Genomic DNA, 17,538 nt, shown 5'->3' with positions numbered 1-17,538 from the left:
CTTAGCTAATTTTGTGAATTTGCTATGATTTTCTTTGCTGATTTCTCACCAGCAGCTGGTTCGTAATGCCATATCAAGTCAATCAAGAAAAAAAAAATGGTACTTACGTGTTATAGCGACCACACTTTTTTTCTCACATCTGTAATGTAACCGGTTTTCTTTCTCCACTCGGAGATAATCAGCTTAGCCTCGCTATTCAGGTGTATTTTACTTAAATATTTAATATATAATGGTGGTTAGGTATTTAATATATGCGTTCTGGGTGGCCTGCTTTCCATTATTCTCTGTTATAGTTGTATATAATTTTGTTTTACTTTGTTTTACATTTCATTATTATTATTCTAACTTCACTTGTTGAGTGTGGTCGCTGTAGCCTAACACGTAAGTGCCCAAAAAATCTTTTCAGATAGTGTAAGGGTTATATTTGGCTCTTTAGCCTCCCCCTGTCCTCCTAGTGAGTGAAATGCGGCCCGAGACTATTTGCAAGAGTGTTTTTTAATTGACTTATTTAGCATCGTGAATCAACTGTTGATAAGAAATCAGTCAAATCATACTAGCAAATCTACAAAATTAGCTAACTTTTTTCATAGTTAGTGGTCAAAAAAAGAAACAAAACTTAGAAAGTTCAAATACAAAATTCTGAAACCCTCTCAGGCCTTTATTCACCTTCATCAAGTATTTTATTCTTAAATATTACACGAACACGTGTTCGGAAAGTGGTGGGCTACCCTATGTAGGTTCGTTCGGAAAGTCATTGTTTAGCTTACTATGTAATTAATTGCAAATATTTTGAGTTAAATTACCTCTGCTGGACTTACTAAGAGGCAAATGGCCAAACCTGTAGTCAAGAAGTATTTCTGTGGAAAACCATGCTTTCGTTCTATCTGAAAGCCGGTAGACTTTCACTATGCTAGTGATTCCCAACGTGGGGCACAGGCCCAACCAGTGGGACAGGGCAATATTTTCATGGATCATGTGCAGGATGTGCACATTTCGGCTGACTATACTTGACTATACGGCTGACTAATAGGGCCTTAATTTTGAAAAAAAACCTTTTTTCATCTCAATGACGTCATACTCGTATACATTTAAAGAGCAAAAAAGATACATGATACTATTGTAATGAGGTCACGCATTATATAAAAGGTGTCGTATGCAGACAAACATTTAGCATAATTAGTATATTATGCCAAAAAATTAGTATAAAATATGCCTAGAGAGGACGACTCGAAAAAAGATGCCAAGTTTATGGCGATTTAAGCTTCCGTCAAATTTTGAGTAACAAAATCAAATACCACACAGGTGGGGCCCAAAATTGGTTGAGAACCTAAGAGCTATGCTAAAGAATCAAATATTTATTTCTGATCAATTTAATCACTTAAGTAAGTCTAATTATACGAATTATTTCTAATTAATTAAGTGACCTATTTTTTCCATTTTAGAATTGGATGCTTCCTGCAATGAAATATCTCATATACCTCCACAATTGGGTAGTCTGCCTAAGCTTCATAGTTTATCACTCAGAAGAAATCTTTTGGTGCATATCCCTCTAGGTAACTCTTGTCTATTTCTTGTATGTCTTATCAAATTGATGTTATAACTATATTTTTTAATGTGGATAAAATATACGGCATAAAATTTGTCTTTTAAAAATAAATTTTCCTGAAGTCGATAATTGTTTTCCCCCGGGGGGGGGGGGGTACCAACTTTCTGAAATCACACCAAGCTTTTTGGGGACTGTGATACACGTGGCGAAACTGTGTGGCATACGTGGTGCTCGAATATGTACATCAGCTGATGGGAATAAGGTGACCCTTCGGGTTTTCCTGTTTCCCTTCTCTTGCTAAGGGGGTAGTGACTTTCTTAGTGACTTACTATGGATTCGTGAACGATAAAACCAGTGTCGTCAATTTACAAAATCTAGGGCAAAATGTATTTTTCAATATCGAGAGGGTCATATTTGCCCTTTTATTTATCCTTATTTTTTTGCAGATTACAGTTTAGTGTGTGTATGGTCTATGGTTTTGTGTCTATTTCACCATTTTGATTTGGTCTACTACTGATATAACACCAGATGAATCAGCCAGTTGGAAACTGTTTCCTAAGCTGTGATAAAAAAAACAGTTTTTTTGCAGTGTCATTGATTGATTAGCTTTCCGATTTTTTCATAAAACGCTAAATGAAAGCGGGGCTTATGGAGACATTTTTTCTCATTTCACACATAATGCTCTTCTTGATAGCTGTCGATTTGAATTTAGGAATGTCAGTATATGTAGGTCATTTACTCGTCATATAGAAAAGATTCAGACTAAAAGAGTCGAAAGACCCGACAGGAAAAAAAAAATGTTGGTTGAGTGTTTCCAGGCCCAATCTCCATTTTTGGGACAAGAAAACCTAATATACCAAAATTGTATTCCAGAATTGTATGTTAGGATCGTGAAAAAAGAAACAAAACAGAAAAAATTGACTGAAAGAGTCGTTAAGAGAGAAATTACAAGGGCTGTGGAGTTGGAGTCGTGGAGTTCGAAGTTTAATAAATTGTTGCTGAATTGAGTCAGAGTAACAGAAATAATGTAAGACCCTTTGGGGTCGGAATCGGAATCATGGAAACACATAAAAGCTAAATACTCTTAAGCGCTACTAAAAAGTGGGAGTAATAAACAAAATTAATATTGTCGGCTAATTATAGGAAATAGCATCTTTTTTTGCGCCATAGTACTACAGTAGGCCTACTACTATAGAAACATCGGAGTTGGAGTTCTTACTTCTACGAAGAAAATGTTAGGAGTCGGAGCAATTATGTTTAAAGTTTCAGGAGTCAGAGCTGAAGTCGGTATATTGAAAATCACTGTAGTTGGAGTTGCTCGTCAGTGGTAAAGTGGACTGACTCCACAGCCCTGGAAATCAACTAGGATGAAACAAGAAAAACATGATTTTTCTGGTACTATTTCAGAAAAAAAATTGTGACATAACTTTTAAATGCCCTGTAGATGAAATAGTCTAAGAAATCTGAAGGAAGAACCCAAACAAGTAATGATGAGGGTAAGATAACATGTATTAATATAGTTTGCTGATCAAATTTAGGGCATAAACCATTTTTAGCTTTATTTGCTCAACCTTATTCCATGCAATACAACTATTATAACTTAAAAAAATATTTTTGGGAAAAGATAAGCTAAATTTGAAAAGTGAGTTCAGCATAAATTTCAATTTCTAAGTAAATTTAACGGGTTGTCCTTCTGATATTTTACTTAGGGTAAGTTCCAAATGTATTCAGGTTACTTTCTGTGTTCCAGACGCTATTAAATTTCTCTAATATCGAAATTCTTGGAAAAATTGGCTGCCCTGCGTTCCCCCCCCCCCCTTTTTCACGCGTGAATTACTGGAAAGTGGGGAAGTTTCTCTATCTTTGGACCGCTCTGAGAAAAATTTGATTCTTTTATTTCACAAACTACAAATTTCTGTATAAAGTGTCATTCCTCACTCTGGAAATGTGTGCCCGAGCTGTTGGACTGTAACCTTTAGGATTTCTTCCCTAGAAGTTCTTTTACGAAAATCCTAATTACGATTTCTTTTTTTTTATCTAACGGCGCCCGAGCTGTTGTCCAACAGCGCTAAACGACGCCCTACAGCATAGTCCAACAGCGCCCGAGCTGTTGAACTGTAGCCTTTAGGATTTCTTCCCTAGAAGTTCTTTTACGAAAGTCCTAATTACGATTTCTTTTTTTTTACAGTTAGTTCTTGTGATGTTAAGTTCTTGTGATGTTAACATTATATTTTCTAAAATGAAGCAGTGCTACTTTGGAGTTTTTTTTCTAGATATTGGCAGGAAAATGTCAGCTCAGGGTTTGCAGGTGTACACAACCGGACACTGGAAGTCAATCTCTAAGACTGGGACTCAATAATTATAACTCTAGATCCAGGAGGTTTAGTCTCTCCTGGAGTCCCAGAAGTCGACCCTCTTTGAGGAATACCGCTAATATCTATCAAAAATCAGAAACTCAAAGGGGGAAGACATCTCTTTCTTGTAATCTATTGCTGCTTGATACTGATCAACACTAAACTAATCAGAGTTCAGGATGTGACAAAAATGTCAAATTTTCGAAAACGTTTTTTGAAGTATAGGCTCATGGAAAGATCTTGGACACGTGTTTCCAAATTTGTGGAGAGTATTTTATTCAGAAAAATTGATCTGGTAAAGAATCAAACAGTTTTTGAACTATTTCATTGATGGGGCAATTTAATATTTTCTCAAAATTGTGCGTGCTAAGTAGGGACCAAGGGAACCATCTTTGTGGGCCTGAATCTCAGGCAGGGAATTATGCGAAACAAAAATATTTCACTATAAAATATTTACCAAATTTCAACTTATGTTAAACTCAGTCAATTTTAAATCAAAGGAAGTGTTTTTTTTATCTGAATGTATACTGAACCTACTATGAATAAAAAAAATGTTTATCATTGAAAGGGTCACTGTTAATTGTGTTTTTGGTGACGGGACACTCTGACTAGGTAACCCCTGCGAAAATCATCGTCGATCCTAAGAAAGAAAACAAATAGGTTCCTGAACAGCTTAACTCATAAGAGTTAACATTTGTCGAAATTAAACGTTATTCAGATAAAATCCATGTTTGCAAAAACATGCTCATGTCAGACAAATTTGCTTTAAATGGGTTGGAATTGCTAGATCTACTCCCTTTGGTTAAACAGCTGCATTCTTTGGAAGGGATGCGTGGGTAAACCAACCGTAGATTTGGTTTGATAGACCAATTTAATAAAAGAAAGAAAAATCAATAAAAATTATATTTATGCCCCGAACCGCCCTTTTTGTGTTTCCACTGTACAATAATCAAGGGCGTATCCAGGATTTTTGTTCGGGGGGGGGGGGATTTATGAAAAATACATTAAAAAACGCAACAAAAATTTGTTTGTATGCATTTTGGTACGTTTTTACGAGTTGGACCAATATTTTTGGGAGAGGGGTCAGACCCAGTAACTTCCACCCTGGATATGGCCTTTAAAATAGCCTATGCATTGGTATAACAGAGCTAGACCCTAACGCCGCGTCGGCGGATCGACCGAAAGCCCCTGACGAGACGCCCGGTCGAACGCCGCCGAACTGTCGTAACACCGCCGGTGCGCCACAGGCGCGCCACTGCCGGTAGAGGTGGCGGCGTTCGGTCGACTTTAAATTAATTTTGCGGTAATTCTTTATTGCGTCAACCGCAAAGTCGGAGCTTTTCCTTCTCGTGTGGTTTAGTATTTCGATTTTCCTGATTAGAAATCAAGCAGAGCTTGCACTATATCCGAATTTTCGGGTATTTCCCCGAAAATCTATGCGTCACCCCGAAAAAAAAATTGGTTCCCCGAATCCCTGAAAATCAGGCAATCACGGTGCCACCCCTAGCGATTTATCACCAGTGACTTTCCCTGCCAAATATTACTTTGCATACCATAATTCTTCACTACTCTCTTGTTCATTAATTTTCGTCTCTTTTGTTACTTTGCATAAAAACCAGACACATGCAAAATGTAATTGCAAATATTGCAATATACACATTTCTTCATATGTTGACAAAAAAAGTATCGTCTTTATGAAATGAGTTTAAATCATTTCAAATACAGTTTCCCAATTGCTATTTCTTACATCATTCGTAGTCAAGAATTTTATTTTCAAGTTGAATAGAATTATAGAACGCATTCACTACTATATAGCTTCAGCCTTCAGTTGGATTGACAGCCGACAGATTGTTTCTACAGCTGAATTGTAAGTTTTCAGTTTTTTTTTTGTTGCTGTTTTTAGATAAGATTTTCTTAATGTTTAATACTCAATTCCTGAACGCCTGATAGAAAATACAATCTTCTTTCTGAAACATTTTCACCCCCACCCCCCACCCCGAAAAAAAACCCTTCTGTTGAGACAAAATTTAGCTATAGACTAAGCTATATACAAGGTTGGGGATTTAAAGATTGAACGGGAAGTTACCCCCAAAAATATGATTCATAAATAAATTGTATATTATTGCCTATAGGGGGGGGGGATAGGGGGCTATCATTTTTAAATGATAATACTTCATTTTTTTTATTGAAAGCAGGGATGCCAAAAAGATAATTATTTTTTTCATTTCAAGTGGAGACAGAAGAAAATGATATCAATTTCCCTGGGAAACCATTGAAATATTCTGATAGACCCAAGTTCCCACATTAGGACTTGTTCATTGTCTTATGTATTTTGAGATTTCTCAAAGGCTAGTGGCGTAATTTAGCTTGTATGTGTGCTCCCTTTTAAGAAGACCTTTTGGATTCTTTGGATCTTAACACCATGGCCAAATTATGTATTATTGTTCTTATAATTTTATGAATATCTGAATAATTTCCACATTTTTTTTCCTGTAATTTTACCCCCTTACTCGTACCCTAATTTTATTTTAAAGTAACAATAAGTTGTTTAACGTTATTTTGTGTGTTTTTTTGAAACATATAGTGACCTAGTTAATTATTAATTAAACTATTTTTCTAATGAAAGTTGAGACGGTATCCTATCAAGGTGATATCCAGAGGAGGGGGGGGGGGGGTAGGGAGGTATTACATTTAAATACTAATATCTCGAAATTTTTTTTATTGAAAGCAGGGATCCCAAAACGTTAATTTTTTTTTATTTAAAGCAGAGACGGCATCCTATCAAGGTGGTCCAGTGCCCAAGTTACATTAAAAGGTCAGGTCATAATAAAAGCTTTCAATTAGGAAGGTTCAAGGAGGAGTCTTTGACAGTCTTATGACCTCAGGGTACTAGATGTTGCTACGTTTTCACGTATCTACAGTGGTTTAAAAAATTCGATCATCCCACAAATGACTACCAAAAATATGCACAAATATAACAATGTAACATTTGGAATATTATAACACTTTCTTCAAAGCTTTGAAGAAAAGCAAAAAAGGCTAAATGCCCCTAACAGCGCTTGAAAGATATTTTAAAAAGACACTCTTTGCGAAGTCCTGTAAATCTGAACATTATAGAAGTATTGAACGTGTAAGAAAATTGAAGAGGAGTCGGTGTGCGTTTTGACTTCATCCAGCTGCTTGTTCTGAATGCCCTGAATTTGGTAGTTCGTGGGAGGATTCGGAAATCAAAGCTGAAGCTCAATTACTGATGCTAAGTCTCCTAACATTTTGCTTGGATTAAAAGGAACGAACTAGGATGAAAATCTCAATATCTTCCTGGAGCTACTTCAGTCTGCATATTATTTCATTTAATTACATTTAAAACGGATGAGCTTTTCATTTTTTACCTAAGAAAATAGCTAGCACTTCATTTTTCTTCATACCGAATAAACCATTAAGTGTTTTTTGTTTCATTTTAATTAAAGTGTTCTCATGTGAAGTGTTCATCATGTATTTTTCAATTTGATAAATTTACTCATTTTAGATGCAGTTTATTATTTGACTGACATTAGGTATTTATCAGTTTATAATTTGGAATGAATCCCCAAAAGAAAAAATGAATTATATCCAAAAGAGCAGCCAAAAGTGATAAAAAAGCAGCAGTTCAGCCTTAGCCTACATGACATATATTCTATAAAGAAGCTAAAAAAAACTTTAAAATGCATTTTTTTTGAATTGTTATCAAAAACCGTTTTTAATACAAGAAGGCTTTTTAGGAATCCAAAAGAGCAAAAAAAAAAACAAAACAAAAAACAATCAATATCAAAGTCGCCCATTTCAACTGTTTTAAAGGTGACAAAACAGATATAGGCAAAGGGCATTATGAACGAATTAAGCTTCTAAGTTCAAAGTTATATTCAAAGTTTTTACCCAGATAACTGACGAATTTTGTGATACGGTATTTGAAGTTTTGTATGCAGTAATGCTCGATGAAAAAAACTACTAATTTTTATAATTATTTATGTTAAGAATACATAGCTAATAGATACTTCAACTACTCGTATTATGCAAGGGTTCTGAAACGCCGAAGCCATTTCATTTCTACCAGATTTCTACTTCTCTTGCTGAATAACGAAGAAGACCGACAGTTTCCAAACAGCGACTTGTGAATTTTTGAACTCATGAATAGGCTCGAATCTGTTGTAAATTTAAGCTGTGATTTGAGAAAGATTGATAAAAAAATTAATGTTTGCGGTCAATATTAATCGTACCGGTGGCGGACTGACGACGTCAGGCCGGGGGCGTGTCATGGCGCGCTGTTTTTGGCCCTGCCGCTCCAGACCTTCCCTCATCAGCGTAGTGCCGGGGTCTAAACAGAGCCTATTTGTTGCTAACTGATAAAATGCTTTATGACACATTGGAAAAGAGAGACTTAAGCCTCGTTCTAGTTGACTTGATTTCCTGCTGCTGACAGGGTAAATGATGTTAACTAAGACGAGGCTTCGCATTTTCTCACAAGCGAGGAATTGACAGAGCGGGGCTGAGAACAATAAATGATATATCTCGTTCGAAATTGTCCAAAAATTGAGTACTATGTTTTGAATTTCGATGGCTAATAAAAAGCAGTTTTCAAAAAAATCATTTGAACTAGAAAAATGTACCTAAAATATTTAGTCGCTTCTGCGCATTGGTTCTGTTTCTTCATTGAAAAACTCAAAGTCTCCGAAATGACAGATGACTAAGAGCCTATTCACAGTGTGATTTTACTAATACTGAAAATTAGCTAGTGCTAATTTGAGCCAATTAGATTTATCATAGAATCTTCTGATTGGGTGAAAAATTAGCATTGGCCCAAATTAACGATAGATAATTCTCAGTAATAGTAGATATCCTTGTGAATGGGTCTTAAAAGTTTTGACTATTATCTTTGATAATAAGGCATCTACACGATACCCCATAGTACACGCATGGATCTGCGCAAAATAGTATCTAAGTTAAAAACAGCGCCCAGCAGGGTCTTAGAAAACGCTTAAGTAAAAAAAAAAGTGTATTTACGTTTCCAAAAAGGGATCAAGTAAACAAGTTTTTTTTAAAATATTTAATAGCTTCCGGGTGTCAGATTGAGTAATCATTAAAATTCTTTCAAAATGGCAGATGGCCAAGGGATTTTAGTATTCGTAATGTTTATTTTTGTATTGCCTTCCAGAACTGACCGATCTGAAGTTGCGAAAATTGGACCTCGGTGAAAATCGCTTGGAAATGTTGCCCGTAGAACTACGGAACATGAAACAGTTGGAAGAATTGCGACTAGATTCGAATCCCTTAAGATCCCCCCCTGCTTATGTAAGATTTTATTTTATGTAAATTATCCATTTTAGTATAGAGAGGAAGTTTTGCAGATACGAAATGTTTTAATCAGTTATTTTCATTTAAAGAATAACTATGTACAAAGAAAACTAAGTGAAAAATCCCCAGAAAAAAATTAAGTGAAACAGCAGAACTACTGAGGAAAAGTTACTTAGTTAAAACACATTATTTGAAGTACCAAAAACGTTAAAATAAAAACGTTATCTGCCTATGGAACTATCTTAGGTCTATTCAAATCTTGAAAACCGCGATTTTCTAAGATTTTCCATTTGGAAACTATGAATTTTTAGCTCGGTGCTACATTCTGATTAGTGTTGCCACCTATTTTTCCGAATTTTTAAAGATATACATGGTTATGTAAGTTCTCGCTTCACCAATTCAAACAATCAAATTTTATTTTGTTTATCTTTGGTATTTTAATAAAAGTAGTTGAGTTGTTGATATTAAGAAGTTAAATGTAAAAGCAGGCTGAATATTAGTGGTGAAGACATTACCGGCTGGAGGCCCTAATTTTAGTCCTCCAATAACGCAGATTGCAAATCTTAAGAAACTTAGGGATGGGATGGTTTGGAAGAAGCCTGGGCTAAAGGATGCAACAACTTAATATCAACCTTTATGTTAACCCTTAGGGAAGGTTGTTTTTGTTCTTTTTTTTGTACACTTCTTCACTAAAATAAAACATCAAAACTTTTTGATGTTTTCATCAAAAAGTTTTGAAACAACAAACGAAACATTATTCGTTTGATGTTTTACAGTTTAATACATTTTCGTCTTTTCCTGGGAGATTTTTTAGATTAGATTTTTAGATTTAGAATAGATTTTTCTTGGGAGAATTTCCTTGAAAATCTGGGGAAGAGGCTTTACCCCTGCTTTCTACCTTAAACCCTCCTAGTATTTCTTGAGAGTGAGTGTGAGTGCGGCAGGAAAGAGAATAGTCAAAATCAAAGTAGCAGAAGCCTATATGTAGGCTTTGTCAAAGAGTTCAGTAAGGGATAAAGAAATGTATAAGTATTCGGCTAAGCTTTCCCAATGTGTAAGTTTCCCTTTGAACTAGTTAAAAAAAATTCTTTTTTTTTTCAATGTATTGAAATACATTTTTGGAGTGTGTTTACGATTCTGTCCTACTAAGCATGAAACATGTATCTAAAACACTCCAGCTTTCAGTATGAAGCTAAACATTGTTGCGGTTCTAGTTCTAGTTTGACCAAACCATCTTGTGCAGTCATTGATGAAAAAAGATTAATTTGTTATTGATGATATGTTTTTAATTTATGCACTCAAAATTAGTAACATTGCTAAATGTGCTTTAAATTAGTCTTACCTACATATGGGGGAGGGGAATTTATTCTTCGCTTATGTGTCTGAAGACCACTCCTCCATTGGAAAGCTTTAAAATGGTGGCCCAATAATGCACTTTGTTCGCGTTTCTAGGATCTTTTTCTTGGCTATTTTTTAACTTTGGAAAACCGCTTGCATTTTCTTTTTAAATTATTTTTTTCGTTCCTCATGTTTGTAATAAGCCACTTAAAACAGTTGAATTATTTAAGCATTGATACAAGTAACACTTCAAAAAAAGCAAGGTGTTGATAATATAAATCATGACATACAACAAAATACATTAATCCATATGTTAAATTTTGCGAGTTAAGTTTGCGCCGTTTTAAATCTCAAAACATCATAAATGAGGAATTTGAATCTGAAAGCAAAGTCTTGGAAGGTAGCATATTTACTACGGGGCAAGGTTTGTTGGCGTGTGAAAATGTATCATATAGGAGTTCCTATGAATTGGCTTTGTATTTCTTCTTATAAGCTGGAGGGAAACCTTTTTTTTTATTATTATTATTATTATTATTATATAGCTGAACACTAGCCCATTAACGATTTTGCCGAGGAAGTTTCCAGTAGTTTTACGCGGCACATTCCGCATCATGTAAGCCCAAAAACCTTTAAAAAGAAGGTGACAGCTTTGAAGGGGGGGGGGGGGGGGAGAATTGATCGGTAAACTTTTTTTTAGCTCGATTCTTTACAATTTGAAAAAATTGTATTGAATTTTAAAAATTTAAATTTCAAGTTTTTTTTTTTGAAATTTACTTAAAGCTTCGTCTAAAAAATATATGTTGTCGAATCTTCCGGTCATTGGAACCCAAGATCGACAAATATTTCCATCTGTCACCTCTTTTGGCAGGTGGTACTCTGCATCCTTGATATAGCCCTAATATAATAAATAGCAAGACCAATAGAGGTATACTTGCTTCTTTCGTTTTTGTTGACACTACTGAATCTCTCCCTTTGTTATATAAACTTACCTTAAGGAAAATTTACCTATATTAAGATAATTTATAAATTTACCTTAATCTCTGCCATGGTCGAATGTATTATAATTTTATCCTTTTTATATTGTTTTTTTTTGTTATCTTTATATTATCTTTACATTGTTTCATCTTTTAGCTGTGTGCAAGGGGATTGGTCCACGTCTTTAAATATTTGGAGACGCAAGCTGCCAAAGAGGAGCGGGAGAAGAACTCCTCAGTGATTGCGCCAGAACCACAGAGGAAATTATCTCAAATCTGTGATTTACGGTAAATTTTTCATTAATGGTTTTTCATTAACGCTTTTACGTGTTCGCCATTTGTAAAAATTAAAACACTTACCAATGGCTAACACTTGATAAGTAGGAGAGCCATTGATATTCCTGCCATAAAACTACTTGGAGTGTCTCTTACTACCACAAGAGTGAACAAGGGGATAAAGATAATTATTACTTCTAAGGGCAATATAAGACCCCCACTCCTACATCTATTGGACATCTTATTATAGACTCCTCTCCTCTGTCAACGTCACCCATGACAAGAGTAACCGCTTTCCACGTCACCTACTGTTATACTGATGACTTGGTTTAAAGTTGCTCTTGGTTTTGACTTGGTTACTAATGGCACAGTAAGAGTAATTGCAGACCCCTACCTCGTCAATGCTACCTATGAGAAGAGTAATCGACTTCCCACATTACCTACTGACAGGGCCGGATTTACGTGTTCGGCACTTCCAGGCTCTAGTGATTTACGCGGAAATCCCCGAAAATGCGGGGATAGCGGAAACCCTTGACAGAAGGCAGCTGATGAGTGATGAGCCAAAAGTAATGCAAAAGAGAGCTGATACTGAGCTCTCAGCTGCCATTCCTGGGAGACATCTGACAGTTTATAACCGGCTACGGAATTCCTGTGTTGTTTCAAATCACTTTTCTGTGAATAGGCAGCGCAGAAGCAAAGTGTACCTGACACTTCGACGATAAATTACATCAGCCAGTTTTGTTTAGAAAAAGAAATCGCTCAGTGTTTTTTTTTGCGCCCCTCGGCATTTTACTCCCCTAGGCCCGGGCCTACTGGTCCTGTGCGTAATTCCTGGCCTGCCTCCTGACAACTTGGTTTAATTGTTAATTTATTGTTATGTCCAATTACGGAAATTGGAAAACGTCGCGTTTGCCTTGTGCAGTTTATTAAAAGCAACGATTTCCCTGTTTCTTGCTCTCAGCTTTTTCTCAAGTCGTCATAACCATGCTGTCTTTTCGTCTTAACAGCTCCAAAAGTAAGAAGAGAACAGCCCCCTCATCGTATAGTGGTAAAAGTGGAGGGTTGATTCTTGATAGGATGCCCAAACTGTCGAGGGAAAATACTTTAGAGAGTAAGTATCAACATGGTGCTGCTGACAAACTGCTCGATGGACATATGCCCCCATATTCTACTTTCAAGACTTTTCTTAATCCCAATTTTTTGAGGTTATGACTTTTCCATCTTTGCTAGGCGCGCTTTTGAGCGTAGATACAACATTTGGAATCAAAGAAACTGACTATATGACATAATCATAAATAACCACATGTTTTGCATAGGTAATTATTAGATCTTAGAGGTAACTTAGGGGGGGTGGGGGGTAATATCGCCATTCAAGATTCAGGTATAAAAAGATATCTTAACATGAAATAATTCTCGATCTGGGGAGATTATATTTTCGCGTCGATCTTTCGCTTGAATTTCCCAAAGAAAATGTAGAATGTCCTATAGAAGTCGGGTATGATTGAAGATTAATCCTGATCAATCGTTGTGACTGGCACACGGTAGGATAAATAATCCTGCCCACTGCGTATAAAAACTAATATAACCTTTTCAGACCCTATTCAACCCTTTTCAGTCTGGTCTCTTCTACTCTTCATAGTCATGGTTTACTCCTAAAAGTCTTCTAGCTGGCCTTTATTCTTGTGTTGTATTCCTAAAGGTGTGTGCTAGTGATGAGATGATGCCGAAAATTTACTCAGTTCCACCCCACCCTTGATTCCAACACGAGTCCTGATTCTGATTACGATATTACTAATCTTTTTTAAGGTATGGATTAAATGGTAAAATCCATATTACTTAATCAATTTGGTATCAGACAACAGTGATTATCAATCATTTGCTGCTTTAGAATATTAGGCTGTAAAATTAATTGTGAAAACATGCTAAACAATTAAATGTGTGTCAGGAAGATTAGGTTTTGGTTTCATCAGATGTATTTTGGCTGAAAATTGATTTTACGCATTGGTTGATTGTACACTTAGTATAAGTTAAAATACTAAAGAGGCAAGCATTTCAAATATGAACGCTTTAGAATAGTCCAGATTAAAGCTAGAAACTTTTATACATCTTTTGCACGAGTCAAAGCCTATCTCCAACTTCCTCCCATTAGGTAGATATGTAGATTGGGTAGATTTGGTAGATTTGGTAGATTAGGTAGATATGTAGATGTGTAGATATGTAGATTAGGTAGATATGTAGATGTGTAGATATGTAGATTAGGTAGTGTGTAGATATGTAGATAGGTAGATTGGACCAGGTTGCACTTTTAAGCCTCGATATTTCCAAATTCCTTGGAGATCGACCAAATTGCTGAGAATCTAGAAAGAGCTTTCCAAGACCCCTTCCCCCTTTCTCCTGTACCCGAGTGTATTTTAACGCTTATACATTGCATGGATGTAGAGTATTTCCCCTTAGAAAACATATGTGGTTCATTCAAAGAGACCCCTGCTCTGATTTATCGATTCAATAAGTTTAAAATTTGTATTCCAATAAGGATGCTCTTAATCAGGGAACTATAAACACAAGATTCCCTGTTTGAAATATGACTGACCAAGAGGGGCCTCTATCTTCAATTTAATATTTATATTTTCGGATTTCCTTGTTTAAAGTCTAAACGTATTTTGAATCTGGTACTATTCCAGAAGCCGTTAAGATATTCATGAGAAAATCCTTTACCAGTACCATCAATCTCGGTAATTAAGCAGTACTACGGTAATAGCTTTATTGAAAAAAGGTGGTACGCTTTTCTGTCGAAACGCTCAAGTACCAAATGGGGCCTTTTCAGGAATCGTCAAAATTTACTCCATATTGATTAGGTTCCGGTCCTCGAAAAAATCACGATTCCTCATACAGATTCACCGTCTCATTGCTAGTGTTATCTTCAAAAAAGGTTTGGGTGATCAGCCATGGCTGAGATAGAAGTGACTCAGAACTTGAAAGTCTTTGTGGTAGATTGAATTGTCTGGCACACTTTATATTTATTTGATGTTAGTGTGTTCAGAATAAAGAATTTGAATATTTTAAATTTTTTCCGTCGTTTTAATAACTATATTTTTGGTATTCTGACTTTAAACAGCTTTCCAAACCAAATCTTTACCTTTTCTTCGCTGACATCTCTGAGAAATGGTAGTGTTAAGTTTTGGTTACCATCACCAATATTATAAAGGATAAAAATTATGCACAATCTTTATTTACCAGTAGTTTCAGGTAATTAAAATATATTGTTAGAAACTTAATGAACAAACCTAAAGGATTATTAAATTATTTGATTTTAACAATTAAATAATAAGTTCATTATATAATTTGTTGTAATTTATTATAATATACTAATAATTTAATTAATTAAATGGAATGTAATTAAATAATTTGTTTTTACTCTCCAATAATCCACTCCAATAAATCCAGTGTACATGAATACACACATAAGTGCAGGTTGTATAATATCACATTATTCATCAGTGAGTCACTGGTAATCCCACAGGAAATGTTAAATCGTTTTCCCCAACTCACCGACTTTTATGATTTATGCATTTGTAAGTTAGATGAATTTGATGTCTATTTTATATAAAGCCAAATTCGTCTGTACCTCTCGTTTTCACTTCAATTACCTCTCGATTTCGAGAAAAAATTTCTACTTTCTAGTCCATTTTCAAAACGAGTTGAAAAAAGGAAATATTAATTATTTTAGTGGAGATTTCTAAGCAATCATTGACCGATAACTTGAAGTTTTTGTTTGAAGGGGCCTTCCACTCGATAGTTTTCCACTGTATAGAGACCCAAATACCTTCCGGAATCCTTTGAAGGTCCTCTTGAAGATTTTAATCCTTTCAAATTCTATGTATAGCTAATTTTATAAGCCCCAGATTTGGGAATTAAAATCAAATTATTGGAAAGATATCTGTCGGAAGTAAATTTTCTTGCTTTGTTATAAATTTGCTTGGTTTTGGGACCCCCATTCTGGGGATCTTCAAAAGCAAGTTAAAGAGGATTTTTTAGGTTCGATTTCATAGTTTTATTATTATTATTGTCCCTGTAGAATGAAATGATGCAATTTTTTTTCATCGTTTATCATTTGTTTAACAGGTAGGTGTGTTTAGCCGCCCCACTGCAAGTGTTTTTGCAATGTTTTGACAATTTAGTTGATATTTTTTTGTTTTCAATAGATTAAATTGACAAATTGAATTGTTAGGTATAAAGTGAGTTATGAAAATTAAACGGTGAAAATATAATGTCGAAGTTAAAATATCCAATTTGTATATGGTTTTATTTTCTTTATAATGGTTTTGGTATATAGTCTAAGGTGTCTGTGGTGTCTGTGGTGTTGTTTGTATATGGTTTCTTTGCTCTATATGGTTTTATATTTGCTGTGTATCAATTATAACTTGTATTGTTGCTTTTTTAAGAATTTTAAAATAACACTAAAAAGCGTGGAATTGCTGCAAGTCGATTATAACATAGATAAGGTTTCATGATTCTTTTTTTTTTTATCTCTACCTTTTTTAAAACATAATATAATGTCTTAGTTAAAATATCCAAATGTATATGGTTTTTATTTGCTGTATAATGATTTTGGTGTATGGTTTGTGGTGTCTATGGTGTTGTGTGTATATGGTGTCTTTGCTGTATATGGTTTTATATTTTCTGTGTATCAATTATAAATTGTATTGCCGCTTTTATTTTAAGAATTAAAATTAAAATAACACTAAAAAGCGTGGAATTGCTGCAAGTCGATTATAACATAAATAAGGTTTCATGATTCTTTTTTTTATCTCTAACTTTTTTAAAACATAATATAATGTCTTAGTTAAAATATCCAAATGTATATGGTTTTTATTTGCTGTATAATGATTTTGGTGTATGGTTTGTGGTGTCTATGGTGTTGTGTGTATATGGTGTCTTTGCTGTATATGGTTTTATATTTTCTGTGTATCAATTATAAATTGTATTGCCGCTTTTATTTTAATAATTAAAATTAAAATAAAACTAAAAAGCGTGGAATTGCTGCAAGTCGATTATAACATAAATAAGGTTTCATGATTCTTTTTTTTATCTCTACCTTTTTTAAAACATAATATAATGTCTTAGTTAAAATATCCAAATGTATATGGTTTTTATTTGCTGTATAATGATTTTGGTGTATGGTTTATGGTGTCTTTGGTCTCTATGGTGTTGTTTGTATATGGTGTCTTTGCTGTATGTGGTTTTATATTTGCTGTGTATCAATTATAAATTGTATTGTCGCTTTTTCTTAAGAACTAAAATTAAAATAGCACTAAAAAGCGTAAAATTGCTGCAAGTCGATTATAACATATATAAGGTTTCATTACTTTTGTTTTTGTCTCCAGCTTTTGTTAAAATATAATATATTGTCGAAGTTAAAATATCCAGTTTGTATATGGTTTTTGTTTGCTGTATAATGGTTTTGGTATAGGGTTTATGGTGTCTTTGGTGTCTATGGTGTTGTGTGTAAATTGCTGCAAGTCGCTATATGCAGCAATGTACACCATAACTATATACCAAATATATCATATATAAACATATATGAAATTTCGGCAAGTCAATTATAACATAAATAAGGTTTCATGACTTTTGTTTATCTCTACCTTCTTTGTTTTTTATTTTGTAGTGGATTTTTGTTTGACTAGTTTTGTATATATTATTACTGTATGTAATTTACTGCAAA

The 17,538-nt window shown here is 34.5% G+C and overlaps 1 protein-coding gene across 3 annotated transcripts in view; it reads left to right on the top strand.

Annotated features, from left to right (window-relative positions):
* Positions 1-17,538, top strand: part of Lrch (Leucine-rich-repeats and calponin homology domain protein) — a 144,991-nt gene that overhangs the window by 32,431 nt on the left and 95,022 nt on the right. For all 3 annotated transcript variants that reach the window (XM_089103910.1, XM_089103909.1, XM_089103912.1), the window contains exons 5-7: positions 1,443-1,553; positions 9,089-9,225; positions 11,698-11,828. In XM_089103910.1, the coding sequence (XP_088960036.1) occupies positions 1,443-1,553; positions 9,089-9,225; positions 11,698-11,828 (379 nt within the window). The remainder of the gene's footprint in view (positions 1-1,442; positions 1,554-9,088; positions 9,226-11,697; positions 11,829-17,538) is intronic.

This window comes from Artemia sp. Qi Xiang Cuo, chromosome 18 (genome assembly GCF_049724085.1).
Source record: "Artemia sp. Qi Xiang Cuo chromosome 18, ASM4972408v1, whole genome shotgun sequence".
NCBI classification, from domain to species: Eukaryota; Metazoa; Arthropoda; class Branchiopoda; order Anostraca; family Artemiidae; genus Artemia; species Artemia sp. Qi Xiang Cuo.
The sequence above is the reverse complement of the archived record's forward strand: the minus strand, read 5'-3'. Positions and strand labels throughout refer to the sequence as shown.